Here is a 27,277-nt window from a genome sequence, read left to right as displayed (position 1 = left end):
TAACCGGTATACCGGTGTACAGGAATGCCGAAAGGAGATGAACAATAGTTAGAGTTATATGAACAGGACATGAAATAAGAATCAGATCGGATCTGTGGACCCGGACGTCAGATATGTCCATCGGATCTGGATCGGATCTGAGATCCAGATCTTCAGATCTGTATCCGGGTATATGGTATATGACATTGCTCCCCATTCACTTGGGTTATTCAGTAGCATCCCCTAGTTGTAGCTTTCCTAGTTGTAGCTTCTCGGCTCACCAGATAGCTCCTGGAACATAGTTTTCTTACCTTGACTTGAAGTACCTTCTCCACTCTCTTTCTTTGAGATCCTGATTATCATGGCACACTTTATTATCCCCACTATCATCCCACAGTATTTGTACTGGTGAATCTCATCATCGCTTCCACTTCTCACGTCTCATCATCGCTCCTGCTTCTTCTCGTGTTATCTTCTGTTCACGGGTTGTATTTCATTTGATGGGTTTTCTATTGTGATTATACTAGATGACGTGTCTGTCTCACTCTCGTTGTCTCCTCTGGAGAGCATAGGTTATCATTTTTGTTCCTCAGGGATCAGGCCTGGACCACTAACAATTTCTAATGGACAAATGGAAGACGCTGGACATTCTGAACTAACGGTGGTTGACAATGGCCAGAAGGTTGTAGGTAAAAGTTCCAGTGGAGTCGGGAATTGGAGGCTTGGCAACTGGTAATGATTTAGATCTTCAATGTTAGATCACTGACAATGCCCACATGATAGGTTTTCCATGTGCATTACTTGGAATGGCAAAAGCACTTTGGTGAAAACTAAAGAATTCTCGGGTCTAGCAAGGCATTGCCTTGAGGATGGTAGGTGATATATAACAAGAAGAAGCAAGATCTTCATGCACGTTGCTTTGACACCATCAGCTCCTGAGCCCGGGTCTGGCAATGGTTATGGAATTCCAATCATGTTTGTATTCTGTTTGCATCTCTACCTCCCACGCGGGTGAGGGCGAGGAATGATAGCTGCGTGCTAGGGGGAAGAGTGGAAAGTGGGCTCTCAAGTGCTCCTCTGGATATGAGTGGAAAGTCGTCCCAAGGGGATTGCGACTGAGAAAGATTCCTCTAGTGAAAGGTGAGGGGGATCTATAACCAGTGGTTCGGTCTCGAAGCCTGAATGGGACACTGAGGCAAGTAATGCACCCAAAAGTGAAGAGCGCTAGCTAAAGGCGCCTAAATGCGCTAATAAGGCGGAAAGTGCGGAAAGGCGCGCTTCAATGTCAAAGCGCACTTTGTGCGATTACAACGGAGTGCTTTGAGTAGAGGTGGCAATCAAATGGGGGAATCAGGACTTTGATAGATGTGGAAGTAGACACTTAAAGGTGTCAAAGCGCCAATAGGAGGGAAACAGGTGTATTCAGATAGAAACTTGAGCTATACACTTGGATGGTAGTGGAGCAGAAGTAAGTGACAGGAAAACGAACATGGTGACGTGTAGGTACACTAAGCGAGTTCCCACAGCTCAGAGCCGAATAGGGAGTACTAAGGTAAATGGTGAGGTAAGTCAGGGTCCATAACGAAATATGATGATAAGTACTAGTGTCTGCGTGATGGAGTATGAGTTCTGATGAAGGGAAAACGCACCAATGGACCTTGGAGGACTAGGACAGGACATGCGGAGGACAGGCGACGGATCCTAAGGAAATGCGACGAAGTGCACCGCAACGCGCTTGAATGCACTCGAACGCGCTGGTACGCACCAAAGTGTGCGTTGCGTGGAAGTCATATGAGAAGCGCGTTGCAAGGATATCGAGTGCATCATAAAAAGGCGTGAATTTGGCCCATATGAGCCTGCAGAAACGCGAGTCTCTACAGCGGTATATCACTGACCTAACAACGAACAGATACTGTTGTGGCAATCACAACCTGGCAGGCACAGAATGGAATAAAGTGCTCCTACCATATAAGTGAGTCTCAGCTCTGCCTAGCTGCTATACTCGCAGAATGCAAGAACATTCGACCCTAAAGGGGAAGCAAAGAAAGCAAGGATCCACAGAATGATGCTGATCAACCCTGGTAAATGGTGGTGAAAGTGTGAGAAATGCGCTGAAGGCGCGCGCGGGAAAGCGAAGTGTGGAAGGTAGTGCAAGCAGTGCACAAGTGTAGAAGACGTATACTGAACTGATAAGAGGAAAAGTGCAGATCTAGATGGATACTGATTGTGCCACTAGCTATAGGCAACTGATGGATACATGCATTGCATGGAACTAACTGCCAAGTACATGGTGGTAGAAAGATACTGAGTGGTAGGAAGCTGATGTGTAAAACGAACATGAGAGTATGTAAGTTCTACCTAAGCACTTTCCCAGGGCTCGGAGCTGAATTGGGAGTGCTCTAAGTATGTAAGTGATGTAAAGTAATGGGTCCATGACGAAATAGGAAGTGTAATATGCCATATATAGTCAGATAATGAAAAGGGACATACCAAGGAACTGGCTGGACGATGAATGGATGCTCCTGGATGATGTGCGACGCAGGCTAAGTGCGAAGTGCAAGGTGTGCAGCGTGGGAATGCTGCACATTGTGCGGGAAAGTATCGCAGCCTATGGCTGCGTTTCGCAGGAAAGTTGCGCGTGATGTGCAGAATGGCTAGAGACATAGTAGAAGTCGGATGTGGATGATGGTGCAAGTCATGCAATAAAGGCCAGTTGTCGGAATTTGTAATATGAGCCCCATATCAGGCCTGCAGAAATGCGAGTCTCTACACTGTACATTATCAGGTCACATCGAAGAGAAACAGACAACCTCCAAATCCTCGCCAGACCCAGTGGATGCAATTGGAGACATAGATGCCCATTTACTGAGTGTCAACAAAGTATATACCCTGGTATTCCAGTTATCCCATGGTCGGTTTGGAGCTTGCTGATGTTCATCACAGGGAGTGTGATGGTAAGAATATCATTAGTCCTCCACCTACTGTCTACTGGAAGAAATGTTCAATTATATTTTTGGTGGCTTTGATTTTCTCATGTGGATCTTATTCATCTTGACTATCATGAGTGTTGTTCACCCGCCACAGGTGACTTTCTAATATACATGTTTGCTCTCATATGAACCACTTGGGTCTCCTGTACCTTTTACTCTTGGTGTTGCTGTACTGTTGGTTCATGACTTTCAACTCCAGTGCTCAATTCTCCCCCTTCTCATCAACTACAGATCATTCTCATCGTCATTTCTGCTACATTCTGTGCTTTAGTTGATTGGAACGCGAACAGAATCATGAAGTCAATACAATCTCTAAGTGTGCATGAGGCTGCAGTCATTAGGGACGGAAAACAGCAAATAATCGAAGCTACTGACATTGTAGTCGGTGATGTTGCTGTGCTCAATGCTGGTGACCGTGTCCCAGCCAATATGCATATTGTGCAGGCATCATCCAACCGTTGCTTTTATTGCTCTCTTCTGATGGGTGAAAGGTCTGTTCCTTGTCCTTCATGCTTGAATTTGGCTGAAGTCCAATTGCAGTGAAACAGTACCGGGAGCTCTTGATGCAACATCCAAGAATGCTCTGGAGACTTGTAATCTCACACTGACTTCCACTTTTGTCATACAAGGGACTTGCCATGGAGTTGTGTTCATCACAGGAGGTAGGACTGTTATGGGCTGCCTTGTCAAGATGTTGGGAGAAACAAAGTTCAAGCTTACCACTATCTAAAGAGAAATGTGGTTTTTCACCAAAATTGTTTCATATATCACATTCTTTTTCTTCTGCTTCTATACAGTGTTTGGTTATGGACATCGTATCCTGGGTATAACACCCCATCTTCTGCCATCATAAATTCAATTGGCTGCTTGATTGCTTTCATTCCCCAAGTAGGTGACCAGTAGTGAAAGTCTGTATTCCCTTCTTAGTTGATGCCTTAGTTGATGCCTCCCAATTTGCGTAGGACTCTCGTTAACTGTTGTTGCCCGCCGCATGGCTAAATGTCACATCAGGAAAACATATTTGTTACAGGGCGCTACAGAGCACTCTGTAGCAATCTGTAGCACAATCTAACCCGCTGATTGGTCAGGTGTTGGTCAAAAATATGGCGACCATTGAGATGTTAGGATGCATGTCCATGCTACGTTCTGACAAGAGAGGCACATTGACCGTGGGAAAGATGGCAAGATGGACAATGTATCTGCTCTTGTTACTGGCTTGCTGATGGACCCACAGATGATAGAGAATATTGCCTTCCTCAATAACATATTGGTGTCGAAGAAATTAACAAGAGGGTTATGAAGGCATAAAACCCTGCCATATTTTCTGTATTCAAGGCACACTCCATTAGATCACAAGGCTTTGCAACGGCGCGAAATTTGACACAACCACTAACCACCTTCCTATGCATGATCATATGATCAAGGGCGATCTGACTGACACTGCTTTTTTGTGTTTCTCCAATGCCCTTGCTATACCGGAGCTTGGTGTGGATGCCAGTACTCTTCAGTGTTAAGACCGTACTCAAGTAGTATCGGATCCGAAGGGCTTTGGCCTCAGCTCGTGCGCTGTGCCCCTTTCCCGAGTCTTGCCCCTTATTTCAGAGTGCTAGAGTATCGCGTCTAGTGAGACGGATAAGTATCGTAACAGATCCGTTAAGTCTTCTGGATATTGAATGTATAGAGTAACGGCTAATCCAGATCAGATCCGAACTAGAAACTAACAGGGAAGACTGTCCAAAGACAGAGATGGATATATAGACTATAGGAGTCAATCCTAAGTCTCGGAGTAGACAAGAGTATCGTACTCAAGTCCGGACAGATAACAGAGGGACTTTAGAGTCCAGACAGAATGAGTGCAATCTAAGATGATATTCGAACTGATCTACTACAGCGCATGTACAAGGGTTTATATACTATGGATAACTAACGGAATGATCAATAAGCAAGGACGTGAGGCTATGTACGAAGTATAAGCAAAGTATGTGCACAGCATATCGGTAAGTCGGATGGATAATGAATCATAACCGGTGTAGAGACTCGATCCTGGGTAGCCTCACAATGGCACATATTGCAACATAGGTCAAGTCTACAGTATCATGCATGTAACACGACACTTGCGCGATAAACGCGACGTTCGCACGACGCGCGCGACATAGGCGACACTTGCGTGACTTGCGCGCGCTTTAGGCGAATTTTCCCGCGCCTAAGCGCTATAGGGCGCCTGACTTCCCACTGTGTTTTCCCATGTCCAACCAAGTTCCCAGGTATGCATTTCTCCATTTATCATTTATTTCAACATCGTACCATGTTTATTTTCACTTGGTACACATTTTTCATTACACATTTTTTTACTTTACACAACACACATTACCACGGACCACCATCATCATAGACAGTCACCATCTCCGAGTTTTTATTATGTTTTGAATAAATCATCGCAAGCCCTAGTAGCAGTTAGCTCTAGTGGCCATATCCGCATCAGTTGTCTTATCAGCATCTCAGTACATGTCTTAACATCTCACTATCGCTCGCATACCACTTTTCACCCAGTTCCGCTTTTCGACGCGCGACTTTCCCGCGCTTCGCGCGCCTATAGCGCCTTTGTTCCCGCGCTTTCGCCTTATCACGCGCTTTGCGCATTCCCCCTAGAGTTGACCAGTGGATATTTGCTTTCTCCGCTTCCCCTAAGGGACGAACATATCGCACTCATATTTTCCTCCCTTCAACAATTATATCAGCTGCACCCTCAGCTGAGTTGAAGATCCTTCACCGGGAATGAAGTATAAGTTAAAGCGGATCAGTAAGTGTAGCGGATCAGTAAGCATAACGGAAGTAAAGGATAACCGGTATACCGGTGTACAGGAATGTCGAAAGGAGATGAACAATAGTTAGAGTTATATGAACAGGACATGAAATAAGGATTAGATCGGATCTGTGGACCGGACGACGGATATGTCCATCGGATCTGGATCAGATCTGAGATCCGGATCTTCGGATCTGTACCCGGGAATATGGTATATGACATTCAGCAAGATTATGAGAAGAAGTTTGAGATCCCTTTCAATTCCAGCAATAAATAGATGCTTTCCATGGTCTCCAGGATCAGTACTGCTGAAAAGAATGTGGAATCCACATGGATGTTCATCAAGGGAGCTCCTGATGTTTTGGTCCCTTCCTGCAGCAGTGCGCTACAGAGTGATGGGACGGTTGCCAAGTTAACAAGTATGGCCCTGTATGGGGAGACAGATGTTCGCCACACTTCAAGAGGATTGGTCAAGCTGAGGCCAATGAGTACTCATGCTGTGAGTATGAGCAATTTTGACTTGGTACCCTAACATCTGATATCATTGCCAAGGTCATAGATGTAGGAAACTGATAGAAGAAATAAAGATTGGACTTACTGTCATATCCCGTATTCCAGACCTTCGTCCGATGATGTTCCCACACCTTCCGGATGCACATCCGGACCTCCATACCCTTATCCATGACTCCATACCCTTATCCATGCCTTCAGTCCTCCAGTCCACTATTGGTTTGGATCCGTACACCTTCGTACATCCATATATCAATACCTTCGGACTTCCGCAGCTAAGCCTGTTTGATCCACCCTTGGTCCTATCGGATCCGAGCTCATTCCATCTCGGACTCTACCTTTCCTAGACTACCGGTCTATATCCATGATGCATATCCTAGTCTCGTCTTCACCTAGATCTCCGGATCCGCTCATCCAATATCCAGATGCCTCATCCAATATCTCTAGACCTCCGGATCTGAGCTATACTCATATCTGAAGCTCAAACCTTAAATCAGCGTCTATCTCCTTATGGTAATCCCCTTGACTCCGGACTCCGGTTATCTGTGTTTCCGTCTTGCTTATTGATCCTTGTACTCTGTTCATCTCCGAGTTCATTTACTTATGTTCCGTTCATACTTACTAATATGTTTCCACATGCTCATACATAGCATTTGTGTTCAGCTTACTGATCCTCTCGGATCCCTTCCAGTATATAAATCTCTGTACAACTCCTGTAAAGTTTCCTTAGTTCGAATATCAACATAGACTTGCTCCCTTGCATCTTAAACTTTACTCATTCTTGTCTTGGACTTTGGTCCATCTGAATTCTGCCTTTCCATCAAGGCCTAGGGATGGATTCCCTAGGCTGGAAATCCGGACCTTTGGATTTGTCCCCTATGTCTCTGTTCTGAAGTCTAGGGATTGATTCCCTAGACCGAAGTTTTGCCTTTCCGGCACTTCCTGTCTTTCCGAGACTTCTGTCTAAACCCCATCTATCTGACTCTACCATAGTGTAGTCTACCTCTGTTTGTTTCTACTCTGGACCTTGTCCATAGTAGCCTTTCCCCTCCTGTCCTAATCCTGTCCGCTCCTCTGGTCCTCGTAAACCTTCGGACCTTCGGACGTCGTAATCTTTGGATGCCGTAACCTTCGGATGTCGTAACCTTCGGACGACGCAACCTTCGGACAACGGACCCTTCAGACGTCTTAACCTTCGGACCTCCGGATGTCCTGTCCTTCGGACCACTCCTCCTATCCTATCCTGCTTTGGACTTTGTCCCTTGCAGCCTATCCTCTATACAGTGGCTCAAAAAACCGTCCGTATGTTTTGGCATTTTTCACTATCTATAATATTGTGTGAGAACAAACAAATGCCTCAAAAACATGCTTATACCACATTGTAGTATGGCTTCAGGGCTTTCATTTGAGCCCTACACCGTGGGAATCGGTGGAGATATGGTGGAGATACAAGGCTCACAAAATGGTGACTCATGCGGACAGTTTTTTGACTCAAGTATTTTACAGTAATAACCAGGTATTCTAGTATTTTGTATGACCTCCCTTGGCTTTAATTACTGCCTCTATCCTTCTAGGCATACTCTCAATTAATTTCTGGCAATCCTCAGCTGTGATCTTCCCCCATTCCACTGCTACTCTCTCCCAAAGCTCCCATACTCCTTTAGGGGGGTTTTCATAGGCTTGAAGCTTTTTCTTGAGTGTTCCCCAGAGATGTTCAATGACATTGACATCAGGAGACTGTGCTGGCCAGTCAAGAACATTGATGTTATGTTCTTCAAACCATTCCCTAGCTCTTCTGGATGTGTGCTTGGGATCATTATCCTGTTGGAAAATGATATCTTCTTCATCAATCCCTGATTCTGCCAAGCTAGGCAGCAAGTGGTCATTTAAAATGTCCACATACTGCTCAGCATTCATCTTCCCCTCAACCTCAGCAAGCATTCCCACACCATTCCATCCCATACAGCCCCATACCATTAAAGAACCTCCTCCAAACTTGACAGTCCCATTAACCTCTCTGTCTGTTAGGCCATCTCCCTTCTTTTTCCATACATACACCTTCCCATCTGACCCAATCCTATTGATTTTGGTCTCATCTGACCATATAACATGCTTCCAGTCCTCTACAGTCCAGTGTTGATGAGCTAAGGCAAAGGCTAGTCTTCTCTGCCTATGTTTGATGGAGAGAAGAGGCTTTTTCTTCTTTGTTACTGCCTTGAGATGAGCTGCCTTGAGAACATTCCTCACAGTTTGTGAAGAGACAGGGGTAGTGATGGTGGAATTGATATAATGGGTGGCTTGGACAGCATTATCAGCCTTTCCTGTAGTGATATGTTGGATAATAGCCCTTTTGTCAGTAGAGGTAAGCTTGGATGGACGTCCTCCACAAGAGTTTTCCTTGTCTGGGTGGCTTTCTTTGATGAACTTGGCCACAGTGGACTTGCATATTCCAGTTCTAGAGGAAATTTGGCGAGCAGAGAGGCCAGCATAAGACAGAGAGAGGATATTATCTCTTTGAGCAGAGGAGATGGCTTTCATGGTGATTATGACTATGATACATGAGATATTCTGGTTTATATAGTTAGATATAGTCATAAAATAACATAATGACACCACTTTATAATTTATATAATAGTGGCATGATTTTTATGGTGTCATAAATAATGATTTATATAGTTTTAATATACACTCAAAAAACTGTCCACATGAGTCATCATTTTATAAGCCTTATATCTCCACCATATCTCCGCCGATTCCCACGGTGTAGGGCTCAAATAAAAGCCCTGAAGCCATACTACAATGTGGTATAAGTATGTCCTTGAGGAATTTGTTCATTCTCACACAATATCATAGATAGTGAAAAATGTCAAAACATGCGGACAGTTTTTTTGAGCCACTGTATGTTTCTATCTAGGGAACTTACCTTGGGAAGTCTTACCTTCAGATCTGATACAATGGATGAAACTCCTCCGGAATTTTCTCGCACTCATCCAGAAGTTCTCTAGCACTCTACTAGAGTAGCCAGCCTCTGGAAGTCCTTCGGACTTTGTCGGATTCCATCTGGACTTCATTCTGAAATTCAGAGCATGTACTCGGGTAAGGGGCACAGCGCACGAGCTGAGGCCAAGCCCTTCGGATCCGTCTACCCTTGAGCTATGGTCTTAACACTTACACCAAACAATGTGGAAAATCTCATGCACATGAAGATGTGTGATTTAACCTTGATTGGTCTAATTGGAATTTGCGATCCTCCTCGCCCAGATGTATTGCCATCGATTTCTATCATTTCAACAAGCTGGGGTTTAAGTCTTTATGGTCACTGGTGATTTTAAGCTCGCTGCTCTAGCTATTGCATGCTAGGTAGCTTTTCTTTATTTTCTGCTGCCATAAAATCCCTATTAACCTCCTTTTTAGGTCAGTATCATTATCCAGCATCTTGTTAAGATTATTGTCTTACCAAGCCATCCAATGATGATCCTAATCTGCTCCCTGGTACTTACAGGGGAAGACGTCACATCTCTCATCTTGTTTGATTGGAATGTCATCGCTGGGGTCTACACAGAGATCGTATTTGTGTGCACTACCCCTGACTAGAGAATATGAATTGTAGAGGAGATCAAAGCTTGCGGAGACAATACAGTTGCAGTTACTGGAAATGGTGTTAATGATGTGCCAGCACTGTATGGAGCCATGCAACAAGTTTGTGCTGTTCCACATAGACAAAGAAACCAATGTGATACACCCACATAAGGATATTGGAGTGAGTGGAGCAGGTGACTCATATGGAAGGTATGCTTGGTGTGATTGCAATACCAAAAGGTTCACAGCGCACATAGAGAGGTGAAACCTTTCTATTCTCTTTTGTTGTCTACCATGAAACTGTTTTTTTTTTGACAAAACAACCAGCTCAATTTCTCAACTCACATCCCCCAGGTACACTCCTTCCACCACCTGCACTCGTTCCTAGTGTTGTAGTTCCAGACCTTGATAGGCCATAGTTGGTTTTCACACTGTCATTTCACTCTATCAATGTGTTAAGACTGTAGCTCAAGGGTTAATGGATCCGAAGGGCTTGGCCTCAGCTCGTACGCTGTGCCCCTTACCCAAGTACATGCTCTTAATTTCAGAATGAAGTCCAGATGGAAGTCCTGATGAAGTCCAAAGGACTTCCGGAGGCTGGCTACTCTGGTGGAGTGCTGAAGGACTTCCAATGGTAAGCTTCTTAGATGGAAACACATAGAGGAGAGACTGCAAGGGACAGAGTCCAAAGCAGGATAGGATAGGAGGGGTGGTCCGAAGGATAGGACGTTCTGGAGGTACCGAAGGTTAAGATGTTCCGGAAGGTTAGGAGGACCAGAGGAAGTGGACCAGGATTAGAACAGGAGAGAAAGGCTACTATGGACAAGGGTCCGCAGTAGTAGAAACAAATACCAGAGGTAGGATAACTTAAGTAGAGAACGGAGTTGACAGGTAAGTAGACAGAAGTCTCAGAAGACAGGGAAGAGTGCTGGAAAGCAAAAACTACAGCTTAGGGACTCAATCCTAAAGCATGGATGGAGATGGAAGGATAATCAGAAGGGCCAGAAAGTCAGGCCTAGGGAATCCTCCTAGGCCAAGGAAAAGGTCAGGGACTAAGATGGACAATGTCCAAGACGAGAGAATGAGTGAAGAGAGCAAATCTAGTTGCATGACGTGAGTATATGTGATATTTCCATAGGCATAAGGAAAGGTAGACTAAGATGGATCCAAGTCCAAGACCGAGAATGAGTGAAGAGAGCAAATCTATGTTTGAATGAGTGAAGTCTATGTATATTTTTGACTAAGGAAACTTTACAGGAGTTGTACAGAGGTTATATACTGGAGGGCTCCGAGAGGATCAGTAAGCTGAACACAAATGCTATGTATGAGCATGTGGAAACATATTGGTAAGTATGAACGGAACATAAGTAAATGAACTCAGAGATGAACAGAGTACAAGGATCAATAAGCAAGACAGGAACACAGATAACCAAAGTCTGGAGTCAAGGGGATTACCATAAGGAGATAGACACTGATTTAAGGTTTGAGCTTCAGGATATGAGTATAGGTCAGATCCGGAGGTCTAGAGATATTGGATGAGGCATCTGGATATTGAATGAGTGGATCCGGAGATCTAGGTAAAGACGGAACTAGGATAAAATCATGGATATAGACCGGTAGTCTAGGAAAGGTAGAGTCTGAGATGGAATGAGCTCAGATCCGATAGGACCAAGGGTGGATGAAGCAGGCTTAGCTGCGGAGGTCTGGAGGTATGGATATATGGATGTACGAAGGTGTACGGATCTGAACCAATAGTGGACTGGAGGACTAAGGCATGGATAAGGGTATGGTAGTCCAGATGTGCATCTGGAAGGTGTCTGGAAGGCATGGGAACATCATCGGATGTAGGTCCAGAGTACGGGATATGACACAATGTCTCATTGTCTGTCAATCACCAGCTCTGCCTCACATGTTGATTGTCAAGATCTTCCCCCCAATGAATGACAATACCCCAAAGATGCATCAACTATGGACTTGTAGATCCATTGAATGTATGTATCCAGCTTTAAGCCAATGACTTATGACCAATGCCTTGAGACTAATCAACCTTATATTTTCTACAGGGGTATACAACAAGGATGATGAGTTATACGATATGAAGATACATCCAGATGTCAACATACTGACCCTGCTCACTTCAGTATCACAAATTTTCCTGATGATTCAAGGGTAGTACTGGATAAAGATGGTAGCCTATCCATCATGTCTTATTGGTATAGAAAAGTCATGAAAATCTATTTAAACCATGTGAGTGTATAAATTGCATGAAGAGTATCTACCTACTAACACAATCTCATCAAGGATGTCTGGCTAGAGATTCAGTGGTTTTACAGAAAGGTAGACCTGGAAGATGTGGGAGTAAAGTGTGATTCTTCGTTATTTGCATCATTTGTAGTATTCTGACCTATCTGGCACAGCCTTGCTCAATCTATGGGTGACTATGAGCTAGTGCTCAGTGACCACAAATCATTTGTGGATATGACATGTATGGAGGGTACATGTCTTTGATTTTATTGCCTACTTACATTTCATGCTATGTCATATCAAGCCATGATTCTTAGTTACAATGTAGGTGACCTCTCATGACTTCAAATCCCACCCAAGGCTCTCTACCATTGATGGAATATTAATATCACATTTGTGAAGAATAGAAAGGATGTGTGCATTCGCAGTATCAACCTCAGTATAAGGTTAATTTACATTCTATTTCTCATCACAGAATCCACAAAGAGCAATGCAGTCTCACTGCAACAATTGTGATCTCTATCAAGAACCGAGAGGGCAAGGATATCATACCACTGTGTCAGTTGCCATCCATATATAACATTCATTGTCTGACTAGTGAAGAAGTTGATTGGGGCTCCTATCATGTAAATACCTGTCGGGAACACAATTTTTGTAGGGTCATTTCAGGGTTCTGTGTATGAGGAGAACATCCAGTATCTGCTGGATGCAGTAGATTCTTCTATGGATACAGGTCTCAAGATTCAGCAATTGGCCAGCCAGGATGCCAGTCATGACATTGATATGGATAGACAACCAATATTATCAGTAGATGTCATGGTATGCTCACTTGCGATCTGTTGCCTATTCCATGATGACATGCATAATCCCAGTAGCAGTGCAATATCAATCACTCAGTGGAGTTAGTGGATGACAATTTGAATGCAGTATCTAGTCCTGTGGAATCCACCCCAATGGTCCTTGCTAATATGATGAATGTCAAATATATTACAATCCCAGATACTCTGGTATGTTCCAAACACACTGATCATGCATGAATGCAATTGGGAGGTTCATATCAATATTAATCCTCTAGTCACTGGGTGAGCATGTAGAGCTGATCCAAACTGTAAAGTCAAAAGGAGATTGTAATGGTCCAGATGGTACTATTAAACCAACTAAATCTGCTGGATATCTAGAGTCAGTCCTGAGGCTGGTGTGTGCTTTTATTGTCAGTTAATTACAACTGATGTACAGTTGCAAGTTTCCACATGCATTCAAGTGGTTGTACCGCCAGCAGGCTATTAGGACAATGGACATACCATGCCTCCACAGTGATCTTTCCTGGTGGCTTATTGTATACATTGTTGTAAGGATATGAGAGCGCTATGGACTAGATGAAGACACTCCCCTTACCCATGCCTTGGAATTCAGGTCTGACAATTAAGTCATCTATGCAGAATATAGTGAGATGTATGGAATGTCAACATTTATAAGCAAGGTGCACATGATTCCAGGCAAGTGACAAAGCACTAGCAGAATTCTTTCAATGTGCTGCTGGTAGTCTCAGTATGGCCAAGGTGCATGTTGATTGTGCCATTCAATGTGATGCAAATTCCCTGCAAGAATCTGGTGACATGGTCAAATTGTCCTGCAAGGATCTTGGTATGATGAATCAACAATATGCATTAGCTGTTGCTGTACAAGATAATGATCCTCCTCCTGTATTATCCATTGTGCCTCCATTTATGAATCAAGTGTGTATTGAAGGTTTCCAATATTCAAATGATGTTCCCTACATGGAATGCGATCTGTTTTCAATACACACTTGATTCATAAATGGAGGCACAATGGATAATACAGGAAGATGTAGGTTAATGAGGTAGACTCAATATTCTACAAGGCGTTGAAGTTGAGAATGGAGATATAACCATGAAGGCTATGACCACTCAAATTGAATTCACCAAGGTCACTTTATCAGTGAAATAGCTTATGGACCTACCATGTAAAGCGACACAATAAGTCAAAGGCTGTAGGAGTTCATTGTTGGAATAACAGCTTGGAGCCACCACAATGAATTACAACAATGGGAACAGGATACGGAGATAATAGGAGAGTGATCCAAGAGAACTCATGTGGGACTATGTTGAAGGATATACACTCATAATGGCTTGACTCACATGATATCACATAGAACATGGTGTCAGACGATGAGCACCACATACCAACAGTAATCATCATTGTTAGAGCAACTGCTCGAGACCTCAACAAGGAACCAGGTGGGAAGACAATGAGAGAGTTGCAGGAGAGAACCAACATACAACTGTCACTACAGACAAATGCCCGACAAGGCACACAACACATAAAATGATCAAGAATGTCTCATCCAAGCAACAGCTCAGAGCTCCAACAAGGAGCTATAACAAAACAAACAGGTGGGAAGAGGATGAGAGAGTTATTGGAGAGAACAAGTGTGTGACTGTTACAACAGACGGAGACCTAACAAGGTACACAACACATAAAATAACCAAGAATGCCTTTGTCCAAGCAACAGCTCAGAGCTCCAACAAGGAGCTTCAACAAGGCAAACAGGTGGGAAGAGGAAGATAGAGTTCTTGGAGAGAACAAGTGTGCGACTGTCACACAGGCAGAGACCTAACAAGGTGCATAACACATAAAATAACCAAGAATGTCTTGTCCGAGCAACAGCTTAGAGCTCCAACAAGGAGCTACAACAAGGCAAACAGGTGGGAAGAGGAAGATAGAGTTCTTGGAGAGAACAAATGTATGATTGTCACAACAGACAGAGACCTAACAAGGTGCACAACACATAAAATAACCAAGAATGCCTTGTCCGAGCAACAGCTCAGAGCTCCAACAAGGAGCTACAACAAGGCAAAACAGGTTGAGAAGAGTACAATGAGAGAGTGAGAGAAGAAGGAAGGAGAGAACAAAATCAACAATCAACCACTTGAACCATCACGTGACCTTCCCATGCCACGCATCCATTGCTTACAATGCTACCTTTATACAACTGTCACAACATCACACATGCTACAAGTTCTATATAACTTTGTATGAAGCTGTATTTGATTGTACTAAAACAATGTTGAGTAAATGAATTAGTTAAGCAACAAACTTTTTCATTAACATCTCAAAACACATAGCACATGCTGACAAATCTCGCAAACTGCCTGTGTATGTTTTTATCATGCTCGAATATTACATCACATTATCATTCAATTTCTGGTCATATATTTTGATATTGTGCTTTCCCATTGACTTCAATGATGAGAGTGTGCTCATTACACATGTGAAAAATCACCATTGTGAGAATGAATGCATGATATAAACGACATGATTGTCTATATGACTGATACAAAATGAGACATACAGGTACAGAAGGTTGAGTGGTGCCACTGTCGTTTGCCCCTACTTTAACAAACATCAATGTGTGATTCCAATCTCCACTTCACTGAGAAATGCTGAGAGGCCAATTGTACCAGACACGCCCAAGGTTTTCACCATCACATTGATGTGTATCCATGTCGGAGCTTGTATGCTCTCACACTTCTCTCCCACAGCTCAAGCATCTTGTCTTCATGCATGTTTGCAGCCACTTTCGCCCATAGAACTGCTTTCCATCAGTGTGGAAGACCATGTGTGAGCCCTGGCAAACACTCTCTGTTATTCTCCTGGAAGAATCACAGGAGGAAATCACAATCCCGCGCATGAATGGTCCGGTGCTTGAGGTGGTGTTGATTTTCCCAATGTGTTGTGCGTCCAACCGAAGGTTATCACCCAGATAGTTATGTAGCAGCTAGGCAGAAATCAGTTTTCCAGCTTTCAATTTCCGCAATGCTATATGCAACTAAGGGCAGAAGTCTGAGATCCAAATATGATATTTGTGTCAAATAACTTACCCTGCTGGGGACACAATGGAAATGTTCCATTAGTGTCTGCTGGATGATATCTGAAGCATATTCATGTCTAAAGCCACTCCATGACAGGAATATGGTAAGGAGGGGATAGCAATTGCGGAAAGTAAATTCCTGTCTCACTGAATATCCATGAATCTTGCACTTGTGTCATTCATTGTCAGTATATTGAAGGTATTGAGGAGGAACAGACCACAGACTGGGAGTGGTGTTTCAGCTGCACAATAACATTGCGGATAGCAAAATGTGCTGGCATCTACACTGACGACCTTTGTCAGTTCATCTGGGGTTGCATCAATGCACCCATGATTGCCTTGTGCCTTTGCAACGCAAGCCAATAGTCCACAAGCCAGATTTGTGCACTTTCAAATGTATGTCCCGATGTCTTGGCAGTACATGTAATGCTGATATAAAGGTCAATGTATACCAATCATGAACACTATATTACGTACCAAGACAGGATCCTTCATATCAGTAGACTCGCACACAGGTGTAACAGGACATTCCACGTCAATCTCCATATCAACACCATCATCTCCCTTGCTCAAAATTGGAGTCAACATTTGATATGGTGAATTGAAGGACTTTGCATCTGATTTCTTTTGCTGAAGCTCCCCTTCTATAGCTGCCTTTCGTCGTGGTCTCCCAGATTTTTGTATGGGTGCCTGTTGAAGAGATTGTGAACGAGCTTCAGTTACAGATGTAGAATGAGATTTCTTGGACACTTCTGTGTGAGTTTGTGTGGGAGCTGATGTGCTAGTTTGCTGTATGGAAGCTGGTGTGTGAGCTTGAGAGGCAGCTGATGGGATAGCCTGCACTGAAGCTGGTGTGCAAGCTTGGGAGGCAGGTGGTCAGTGAGCCTGCGAGGAAGCTGATGTAACAGATTGGACTGAAGCCATTGTGAGAGCTAGTGCAGCAGCTAATCCAACAGTTTAGACAGTTCTGACTGAAGTTAGTGTGTGAACCTTTGCAGGAGCTGGTGCAGGGGCTTGCAAGGAAGCTAGTATGGATGCTTGCACCAGCACTGATGCAGAAGACTCTATGTATTTGTCAAAATCTCTTAGGTTGATCATGGATGTGAAAGAATGTGAAACTTCCATATTTGGTGCTTTGGAGTACATACCTCAAATGTACTGTACAATCTGTGGAAAACACTGGTAAATGCCAACCTTAACATCAACAATGCTTGTTTAATCATGTTCTTTGTTGATACACATGATCATAATGAAGTTGCCTCTGCCAGTGACAAATTTATCAATGAAATAATACAATGTTGCTTGAAAGAGTCTATCATGTGACTAGATGCAAATAAGGACAATTACATGCCATTGATGCCAAGGACTCACAGGTGTGACCGTTAACAAAGTCTTTCACCAAGTGGCACATTACTTCTATTCATCCACCATGAATCCATCCACATATTCTACTAAACATCCCATTGTTCTGAGCATCAAGTCACATGATTGGGCAGTGACACATGAGGTTATCACCAAATCCATCACATTGAATGTTGATCAAGCTAAACATGCACTCCAAATGACTATTGATGAGGAATCGGTATGTGATCATGTTGATCACTCTGAGTGTTCTATAAGATGTAAAACCATAGTGCAATGTTCCACATCAATACTACGATGTGTTGTGGCTCCTTATTCATCATCTGCGCGTATATCAAATGATTGCCATATAACTAATGGAGCATCCACCACTGGATACCACTCAGGATACATACACTTCCATCGCATATTATTATTGTCAGGTACTGTTAGCATTTGTTAAAGAAGTGAAGGATGGCTGGCGAAGCAAGAGCAAGACATGGTATTTATATATTTTCTAAAAATTTCAGACTAATATTATCAATTGTAGGCTTTGAAAGGACCTAAACTCTATGGTGACTGACATATCAAGGTCTCTGCAACTGGCAAGCCAAATCAGTATGGTATCATGGCGGCCATTGGGTGGCATAGGTCATATGACCCCGCAACTGATGTTGTATTGTATGCTACCAAACCTGGAAAAGAAAAAAATGTAAATTCCATTACTATGTGTGACTACAAACTAATATCTCATTGCAGCTACAATACTTGTCTCACAAAACTACCCAGTGTTGCTCAAGAGTATTGTGATCGGTTGTTCACTTTACTTCCACATGCTGGACACCAAATTGTATCTGAATCTATGGAGTAAGTCATATATTTTCCTGGACGATTGTCAATATTTTTACAATATCAATAAAGGCGGTATTCCTTTGATATGGTATCTTTTGACCAAGGAACAACACCTCAACGACCTTTCACTAATTCCCTTACCTTAACTCACAATGATTTTGCAAACTACCTCCACACTGATTGTGATCACATCCCAATCACATATGGGATGTGGTGGGTATCTAAGGATGAAATGTTAGAGGCCCCTTTCAATTTCATCCCCAAGCTGATCATTATTGCATTCCTGGTGGTTCCTTTTTCTGGGGTGAGTACAACATCAGGGTAAACTTTTCCAAGTAAGCCTATTATTTCACACATACTAATATCTGAATACTTTCTGACTATCTCTAACTGAAGGGCGGCTGGACTGGTTGAAATTTTCTGGAGGGGTCAGAAAGATTTTTATTGCACCATGCAGAGTTGAAGCACAGATGATATGACACAATGGGGCACTTCAGTACAGATCACTGCTGCCGGTGTCCAATCTGTTGCAAGATTCAATTCTTCTAATGACCCCACCTGTGTTTGTAATGCAGGGGAGAAGCAGAAACAAACGGTGAACACTTCAAAGGCATGTGAATGACATGATGATATGGCCAATCATCTCAAATATCATCTTGTTTAGAAAATGCAGAGGGCAGCCTCTGCAACATCTACAAAGGTATGCCAAAATTTACAACTGAACCCAGTATTTCAATATTCTTTCATTCTAGGTGACCAAGCAGCCGAAGATGGTCTAACATTGTAACAATAACAAAGAAAGGAAGAAACTGCTGGTGAAGGATGCGTATAACATTGTACAATAACAATAAACTTGTAAGAAAGGAAGAAACTGCTGGTGAAGGATGCATATAACATTGTAACAATAACAATAAACTTTAAGCGTGAGGGGCAAGGAATTCAAAGTCTATAATGGCAACAGAGGTGCTGAGTTTTTTCCATCAATGGCAATGCAACGGCGGCAGCCCCTGGAAGGATGATGAACTAAAGACACAAAATGTGAAGTACTAAAACTTACCAGAGGCAGATTGAGATGGCTCAGGCTGAGGCTCTGCAGCTGGATCAAAGCCATTGTCAATGTCAGACAGCAAGCCAGTCAGTATTTGTAATGGCTCTGAAGATTCAAGAACTGTGACACCAAGCTGTGATCCAGAGATACCAGAGGTGAAGATTTGATGGTAAGGTTAGAGTGGTCTAGTCCTATCCCTTGGAGTGCTCTGACAGATGGATGAGGCCCAATCTACATTGCGCATGTTCAGCATCACAGGTAGAGTTTCTCAAAGAGTTCAACAGCATCCTTCTAAGGTTTAGGACTTCTTCCACATCAATATCTGACTGTGGCTTTGACAATATCTAGTGTAGATTCATATTCACTAAGTGAGTGCTCTTAGCTTGAGCAGAAATGGGTTCACCACTATCCTGTCTGAACCATACCTCATCTGCCTCTGCCTATTCTTTTTACTACATGGGATTAGGGTTTAGCTCATCCTGCAGCAAGGGATTGTCCGCTGGCACCACATCAGTGTCACTGGCCTCTGAGTTTGAGCTGTGAGGTGTGAGTGAGTCAGAGTCTCAAGAAGTCACTGTTATTCACACCGATTTAGTGTCTTCAAGTCTCATCTATCAGAGTTGGTAGTATGGCCTGCGAGTGAAATACAATATCAGTGGGCTGCAATGTAGTTGGATGAATCTAAGACATGCATACCATGTTGAAAAATTTTAGGGTTCTTTTCTGCATCTGTAATCACAGTCTACAGTTTGGAATGCCGCAGCATGAATTCCAAACCCTAATGTATGGGTCTGTATTGATTATACATTAGTTCAACAATATAAGTAGGGTAAGGCGTAATGAAGTCCTTACCACTTGTTCACAGAGTTCAGATTTTCTTTATCTGAATACTCCACATTTTTGAACTGAAATCATTTAGTTAGGGTGTGTCATGGCAGTGTTACGCAAGCACACTGACATACCTTGTAAAACAATAGGCAGTGTGAACATACTCAATGCAAGGTACCATTAATGACTACCCTGACTGTATTCTTCACCTAGATGTTCAAGGAAACCTGAAATAAAGATTTGAATCAATAACTGCAAATACAACTTGAAGCAACTGAACAACTTCACAAGAGTAAGACTACACAAAGAGTAAGCTCAGTGTGCTACTAGAGGTGAGAAAAAGTGACATAGACACAGAACCTGACAGTAGTCTCATCTTTCTTGACCTGCTTGAGCCAATGAAGGATAAATAAGTACCTATATTTATGTCAGTAATATATGATAATGAACGCATGCCTTCAAAAGTCTTAGAGCGTCTTGATGCGGCAGAAAAGAAGATCGAGAAGCTTTGCACCTGCAAGTGAATTTGAAAGCTTTCAGTTGCGCAGGTAGCTTGAGCTTTATTGTGTTGCGTTCTGCCATCATGATAGCATGAAACAATGACTCAGAGGAATTTTCAAAATACTCACCTTCGCCCAAGTCTACTGTAAAAAGAGGTTGAAAGGATGGATTTACAGATCTGGCTAGTGGTGGGATAATGAGTGTTTGAAGAGAATAAACCACGGTCGGCAAAGATGTGTTTGTGAAGTCTGAAAAGACTATTTACATTTGTTGCTTCACCAAAACCATCGACACATCTGCTTTGTGCATCGTGGAAAATGCTGCGCTGCTCCAAAATAGTGAGTGCGCATCAACTACACTCACTGCTAGTCACTGGAACCTCCCAATCCTTGTCCTCCAAACGAACCATGGTCAAGTCAAGCATGCACCCACTCCTCATTATTATAATCACGCTCACAAAGTTACGGTCAGACGGTATCATCACAAGTACTTATGGTCTGCAAGTCAGTTCTCCCATATATCATTTCAACAACTATCTTCCTTGTCCCCAAACAATCTTTCATATTGCATTGTAATCTTATTCCTGCATATACAATACTATTTTTATTTCTTCTAAGTGAGCAACTGTGCAGTTGTGGGCATCATTTCAAGATGCGGTCAGTGCCACCTTTCCTCACTTTCTTGGTCCTCCATGGGATTTTGTTACCTGTTGCTTCTGAGGTGATGACATATGTTGCTCGACATTAATGTCGCTGTCACTTAAACCTGGCCTGATCATTAACTAGAACCATTTCGAAAGTCGGAAAGCATAGTACCTCAAGCTTGTCTTCATCATAACCGGGATCTCCTTCATTACGATTCTCATGGTTCCAGTGGGATTGGTGCCCAGCATATGGGTCCCAACCATCTTGATGGTTCCCAGCATCCAGGCCCCACTGATAGTGTCCTGCAGAGCCTGACTGAGCCAACTTCTCGAACAGACACTGTTTGAAGACCGACAGACATTCCAGGTCAACATCTGTGTGGATCATGTCTGTGCTTTTGCCAGTCTAGTTTAAAAGGGTTGGCCATGCGGCTTTGAGAATGAATTCTTCCTGTGTGTCCGCAGTGCCATCTCTGGGGTAGTCGGTATCTGCCTCCAATATGCTGCGCTTGTTGCATGCGAGCATAATACTGAGTGCGTGAGCAAATGCCGCACAGCCTAACCATTGCACCACAGTCTCTTGCACCTCTTCAATGTTATCAAATATCCAATGGGCGACCTGTGCTTGCTGGACTGTGGTCATATCACCGCAATACTTGACAGTATAGCCACCTGTTGACGACACTTGACTTTGCTGCTGCTGTAGATAATGTCCAATAGGCAAATGCTGGATGTCCTTGAGGCGAGGAAGGCTGATGAGGAGCTGTATTGTAGATTTGTGTGGTGGTGGCCAGAACTTCTCGCCCATTAGTACCAATGACTGACTAGGCTGCTGGGAATGGGTGGGTGGCAAGCGTGTTGGATCAGGTGTTTGGACTGAGCTGCACAGTCTCGAATCTATTGGCATGTGCCTCACTGAGTCTTTGCAGATCGAGAGCTGAAGGGGGTAGTGGGCTTGACGGAAAACTGATGACAACATATGAGGATGGGGACAAATGGTAAGATGTTGGCATAGTCCCTGCAGTGGCTGAAGAGTTCTGAATGGACAGTGTTGGTGTGATGGGGGTGGGTGATGCACTAGGTGCATTTAGAGACACAGGCACGCCTGCTGATGGTTGGGAATCTGCGTGGGTACATGTAGAGGGCACTGCATTAGCAGGCTAATGGTAGTTATAGATGTGCCGGATCAAGCCCTGTTGTCCCTGTCAGCTTTGCACATGGGGTATTGGAAGGCATCGACTGACAAAATTAACCATTGTTTCCTACCAATAGTCAGTACTAGTTCATAATCTTTCAAGTTGAGGATGAGGGAAACACTGAGTGACGTGAGATGATACAGATTGCTCAAGCCATCGATAATGGTGAAAATCGGCCTCATTTGGAATGATGGAATATTGGCTACTGACATTTGACTGACATATGACTATGCACTGATTTGTTGTGAGGGTCACGGGTGTCACGGGTGTCCCAGTTGATGCGGTCGTCGCGGGCACAAGCAAGTTGTATGTTTACTTAGTAGTTATAGTGCACAGGTCAAAGTTTGGAATGTCACGGCAAACCCCACAGCAGTTCGGTTTGTGTCTAAGTACATTTTTAGTCTGTTTAGACCTGGTTTCTTCCTCCATTTAGTGTCCGACTAAAAAGTCGTTTCCAGAGTGAATGTGCTATAGGATAAGATAGTGAACCGTATACTGTACATGACATTGGCAGTGGACAAAGTAAATAGTATGGTGCTGGACATTATACGGACTTATGCGGTGGTATATAGTATGCATGGAATGTAAATCAAGTATGAACAAGAGGGGTTTGAGTGGATTGGAATGTGTAGACAGAGAGAAATTTTCATCTGTGGGAAGGTTGTATTTGAGAGGGGCAGGCAAATTTGAGTTTGACGAGTTCTGGAATAAGGTGAAACTTGAAAGGATGGAAAATCACCATATGAATAGCATGCACAGACGTAATCACAAAGTAAACCTACCATAAGACTGACCATCAATAAAAAGTCAGCCAATATGACTGAAACAGACAAGATATCAACTCACTAGATGTCATCCCATAACCTCTTCCAATATATGAAGCTCAGCATCTGGGCCTTTGAATCTAACTGATCATTATGTTAATAAATCAGACACAGACTAAGGGGTCTAAGCTGGAGGCCATGCAGGACCAGGTTAGTGCATTAGCTAAAACACTTCCCATGAATGGAAGAACTGATTAGATTCATCCAGATGCACCAATGCTGCAAGGCACTCACATGACAATAGAACCTACTCTAGGGTTTGGAATGCCAGCCATTGCATTCCGAACCCTAAACTAGGGTCATTTAAGGGGTAAAGTAAGTGATGGTGAAAAGGGCCAGTTACTTCTGAATGCAAAGAATCAGCCAGTCCTACCAATCTGTATGATTAGCATCACCATAATGCAGGATACAAAAAATACCCTATCAGAAGACATATATCCAGCTGTCAAAGACACCAATATGATATTTCCATCAAAGATGGTCAGAACTTGAACTGGAGTATGGGTGTGAAAGCATGGTGGTGTGCAAGAAGCTGAATCATTTTTATGTCTAGTGTCAGGCCAGCCAGAGCTCAGGAAGAATCAAACTGTACTCACATATCATAATTCCTGCTACAGCAGTACTTAGTGGGTTTTGCCAGTGTCATCTTCCAAAAAACCTCATCTTTCAACTTTTTGGTGTAAAAATGCATTAACTCCAGGCCTAAACATGTTTGTCATGTGACTCATGTCTGTTTGAGGTGTGTTTTTTGCACGGTTCTGAACACCCATTTCTAATTATTCCGTCTGTGCTTATTGATCTGATTTCTTAGTCTTCGACTACTTATGTCTCCTTATAAATTTCAGATTCTTGCAGAGGTCAGTATTCCAGCCAGTGTCATCCAGCTCGTTCCAAGGCTACCTCCATAGGCCATTGCACATGTCCCACCCCAACTTTGTAGCACTCCACCGCACAGGCAGCGCCTTTATGTTCAAGAAGCTATAGAAAGATGTTGCTGCAAACCTAGACAAGTACAAAGGGTATCCGAGAATCATCAGCAAGACAGGAGGGAAGAATTTCCATGTCATCCACAAGTTGGTGGAGGTCTGAAATGCAGTTTTGCAGAGTATTTGAGGTGGCTTTGAGTATCAAGGTGCGCATATTGTGTGTGTAGGTGGAGTGCAAGATTAATAGGCATGTATGCAGGACAAAAATGTTCTGCATTGCCATGGCTATATGTTTCCTCTTCACTTTGGTCATCTGGATTCAAAGATCTGCTTCTGTCCGAGGTTGCGAAGATCACAGTTGAGCCACCATCAGACTTCAGCGGTCCATGATGTACATTCCATTTCTATGTGTTGAGCTGCGCACCAGTTACTGAACAATATTGCAGTGGTCTGTAATGAGCATCAGCACCATCTCGATGAACTTGGTCACCCAGGAGGGAAGACAGCATTTGAACCAGAGGAGAGAGGTGACTCCCCCAAGGAGAGTAGCTCCTGTCAATGCTTGTCAGAGATCATACTAATAAACACAGCCAGCTTTCTAATGAGCCCCAGCTCCTGCGCCGTGTGTAATCATGGGAATCACAGGCGGCTCGACTTCTTCAGTGGGGACGATTGCGCCTTGTATGTGTTCTTCAGAGTAACAGGGATCTCCATGAAGGTGGCGGGCATGATGAAGCCTGCCTCGCGCATAGCCTTGTTCTTGGCATCTGCAGTCTTGCTTGGCTGGCTCGACTGATCCGATGTGGTGTTCAAACTTTCTCTAGCCTTGCAGAGGCACTTTCACTATGCAGGTCTTATTGACACTTTCCTTAGATTAGGTTCGCACTTTTGCTGCTTACATAATCACTTCACTCTTTACCTAGGACTCTACAGTCATTACCTAGTTTTCTTGTTTCCAGTTCTTTGGTTGCTCCCCATTCACTTGGGTTATTCAGTAGCATCCCCTAATTGTAGCCTTCCTAGTTGTAGCTATCCTAGTTGTAGCTTCTCAGCTCACCAGATAGCTCCTGGAACATAGTTTTCTTACCTTGACTTGGAAGAGTAGCAGCTAGGAGAGCAGGAGACTCATATATTTTAATTTGGTGCTTTTACCTACAGCCTAGCCAAAACTTGTTCACCACACCAAGCAAACTCGTACAGGTACTCCTGCATATACATATTCAACACTTTGCTTACAAGTGACAGGTCCTGCTTGCGACTTCACATGGGGTTTCCAGAAATGATCTTTGCATACAGCAACACAACTCGCTTGCGGTCAGATGGCATCGTCTAGGTGGGTAGTCTAAAGTATCATGCTGCCAAGCATGCTGACTAGCCCACTTCATCGCATAGATTAACGAGCCATGCACGGTAACTGCTATGGTGAGCTATGCCGGTTATGAAATCAAGGAAGTGTTATTTGCTTCTTGTCATTTGCATACTAAGCTTTTTGCCATGATATTTTCGCAGCTGGATCCAAGGCAACCTGGATGCCACGAAGATCTCACTAAGCTAAGTTTCTTGCCTTCCCATTATTAATATTCACATTCACATTCTCTTGATCAGGTCCTCGTCATTCTCAGTTAGGTATACAGCACTAATGATCGAAAGTTGTTCCATTTCCTCGAGATTTTTAGCTTCCACTTACCCTCTCATATACACAGGTAGATCATCGTGATAGTGTTCCTATCACTCACAATGGCTACTGCACAGAGTTCTGCCAAGATCTGTCACGGTGTACCTACAAGCTATCTTACAAGTCCACCCCTCTCGACGCTATATGTCTACCCCACTAGCCGTGCACCTTACCTAATATTTGGGAGGCCTATGACCTTTTAAATGCTATAAGTATTCTTCTGTTTCGTTCTTACTTGTGCTGATTGCCCTATGACAGTAGAATGTATGTAACACGCAGCATTCTCATGGTCATCGTGATATTTCATGTAGATCTATAACTTCATGAATTTGCACTTATGCACCACCATATTGTCTTCCCTAGAATCTATAAAGTAAGGTGGAGTGGGGGGAGTTACTCACTATACTCCCCACCACATTGTTGCGCTGGTAAAAATATGCCAAAAAATTGAAATCTCAGCTAGCTGAGCCTCATAGCTAGTTCTTGTCTCTTTTACATTGTCCAGGCGATTTTGGAACTATGGCATGCACTGGTCAGTATAGCTACCATCCTGAGAAGTGAACAGTTCAACAATAGTTCCTCTTTGCGAAGGGAAGCTCCAGAAAACTTAAAAAGATGGTTAGCATCCAGGTTCTTGCGCATATCAAATGCATATATCTAGGTTTGGGAGTATACAGTTTGAAGCACCAATCTTGTCACCCTGGACAAGGCCATCATCAACAAGGGACTGTAAGACTTCTTTAACTGTCTGAGGAAACATGGGGTCATTTGAGTGTTATCCAATTAGTGTAACAAATAGTCATACCAATTCCCTTGAGGTTGGGACCGAGTTTCTCAAGTTCCTTTAAACTATAGAACAATCAAATGTCAGAATATGTCTACTGATAAATAAGATAGGTCACACTTGATAGAAGTCCTTCTAACATCCATATTCCATCAGAAAGGATTGAACATGAAGGAGATAACTCACTGACTCATGGAATATCTCCTGCAGTAGCTTAGTGCGTTTCACTTCCAAAGACAGACCTTGTGGTGCCTGAAAATGTTGCATGACCCACCGATAACAATAAAATGATTCTATACCATCGTTCAAGCCAAGATATTATTCCAAACTGCCTACTTTCCCGACTTCCCATGAACTGTGGGAGGAGGGTTTTCTCGGATCCAAATCCCCAGGCACCTATACCTCGATGCATGGGAACACTTTTGAAAAAACTGTACAGTTGATTGATGATTCACCGATATAGATATAATAGATGATGATGTCATACATAAACTTATTGTAATGGCACCTGTGCGCCAATCCCCGACTCTGAATGGACAGTGTCACATAGAAGACATATATTCTCCTGATTGTGTGTCCCAGACATTAATGTACATTGACAATACCCATGACCAGATACCGCTATGGCAAAACATATTAGGTACAAGTTTTGAGCAAAGGTT

The 27,277-nt window shown here is 43.3% G+C and overlaps 6 protein-coding genes across 6 annotated transcripts; 3 read left to right on the top strand and 3 right to left on the bottom strand.

Annotated features, from left to right (window-relative positions):
- Positions 1 to 3,263: 3,263 nt before the first annotated feature.
- On the top strand, positions 3,264 to 3,699 carry DFJ58DRAFT_737500 (P-type ATPase; the record flags this gene model as incomplete). Its single annotated transcript, XM_041386944.1, has 2 exons — positions 3,264 to 3,460; positions 3,510 to 3,699. 2 exons carry the CDS (start codon positions 3,264 to 3,266, stop codon positions 3,697 to 3,699), a joined length of 387 nt encoding a protein of 128 aa, XP_041235110.1.
- An 8,364-nt stretch (positions 3,700 to 12,063) lies between these two features.
- DFJ58DRAFT_848843 (uncharacterized protein) lies at positions 12,064 to 14,743 on the top strand (the record flags this gene model as incomplete). The annotated part of the gene is made up of 14 exons (XM_041393683.1): positions 12,064 to 12,108; positions 12,163 to 12,224; positions 12,279 to 12,355; positions 12,410 to 12,429; positions 12,508 to 12,551; positions 12,581 to 12,663; positions 12,764 to 12,924; positions 12,984 to 13,112; positions 13,181 to 13,284; positions 13,342 to 13,453; positions 13,602 to 13,841; positions 14,279 to 14,363; positions 14,420 to 14,555; positions 14,617 to 14,743. The coding sequence occupies 14 exons, from the start codon at positions 12,064 to 12,066 to the stop codon at positions 14,741 to 14,743; spliced, it is 1,425 nt and encodes a 474-aa protein (XP_041235109.1).
- A 2,683-nt stretch (positions 14,744 to 17,426) lies between these two features.
- DFJ58DRAFT_848842 (uncharacterized protein) lies at positions 17,427 to 18,969 on the top strand (the record flags this gene model as incomplete). Its single annotated transcript, XM_041393682.1, has 6 exons — positions 17,427 to 17,579; positions 17,931 to 18,019; positions 18,098 to 18,205; positions 18,260 to 18,494; positions 18,855 to 18,890; positions 18,943 to 18,969. 6 exons carry the CDS (start codon positions 17,427 to 17,429, stop codon positions 18,967 to 18,969), a joined length of 648 nt encoding a protein of 215 aa, XP_041235108.1.
- Positions 18,970 to 21,424: 2,455 nt separating this feature from the next.
- DFJ58DRAFT_638193 (uncharacterized protein) lies at positions 21,425 to 21,586 on the bottom strand (the record flags this gene model as incomplete). The annotated part of the gene is made up of 1 exon (XM_041381309.1): positions 21,425 to 21,586. A coding segment is annotated over one exon (162 nt), but the record flags the coding sequence as incomplete, so codon positions are not given.
- A 30-nt stretch (positions 21,587 to 21,616) lies between these two features.
- Positions 21,617 to 22,018, bottom strand: DFJ58DRAFT_737497 (uncharacterized protein; the record flags this gene model as incomplete). The annotated part of the gene is made up of 1 exon (XM_041386943.1): positions 21,617 to 22,018. The coding sequence occupies one exon, from the start codon at positions 22,016 to 22,018 to the stop codon at positions 21,617 to 21,619; it is 402 nt and encodes a 133-aa protein (XP_041235106.1).
- Positions 22,019 to 26,348: 4,330 nt separating this feature from the next.
- Positions 26,349 to 26,882, bottom strand: DFJ58DRAFT_672007 (Mnd1 family-domain-containing protein; the record flags this gene model as incomplete). The annotated part of the gene is made up of 5 exons (XM_041383006.1): positions 26,349 to 26,437; positions 26,507 to 26,575; positions 26,625 to 26,680; positions 26,734 to 26,750; positions 26,802 to 26,882. 5 exons carry the CDS (start codon positions 26,880 to 26,882, stop codon positions 26,349 to 26,351), a joined length of 312 nt encoding a protein of 103 aa, XP_041235105.1.
- Between the last annotated feature and the right edge of the window lie 395 nt (positions 26,883 to 27,277).

This window comes from Suillus subalutaceus, assembly GCF_016647625.1.
Source record: "Suillus subalutaceus strain FC151 chromosome Unknown DFJ58scaffold_364, whole genome shotgun sequence".
In the NCBI taxonomy this organism is placed as follows: domain Eukaryota; kingdom Fungi; phylum Basidiomycota; class Agaricomycetes; order Boletales; family Suillaceae; genus Suillus; species Suillus subalutaceus.
This window is presented reverse-complemented; position numbering and strand designations above follow the sequence as displayed.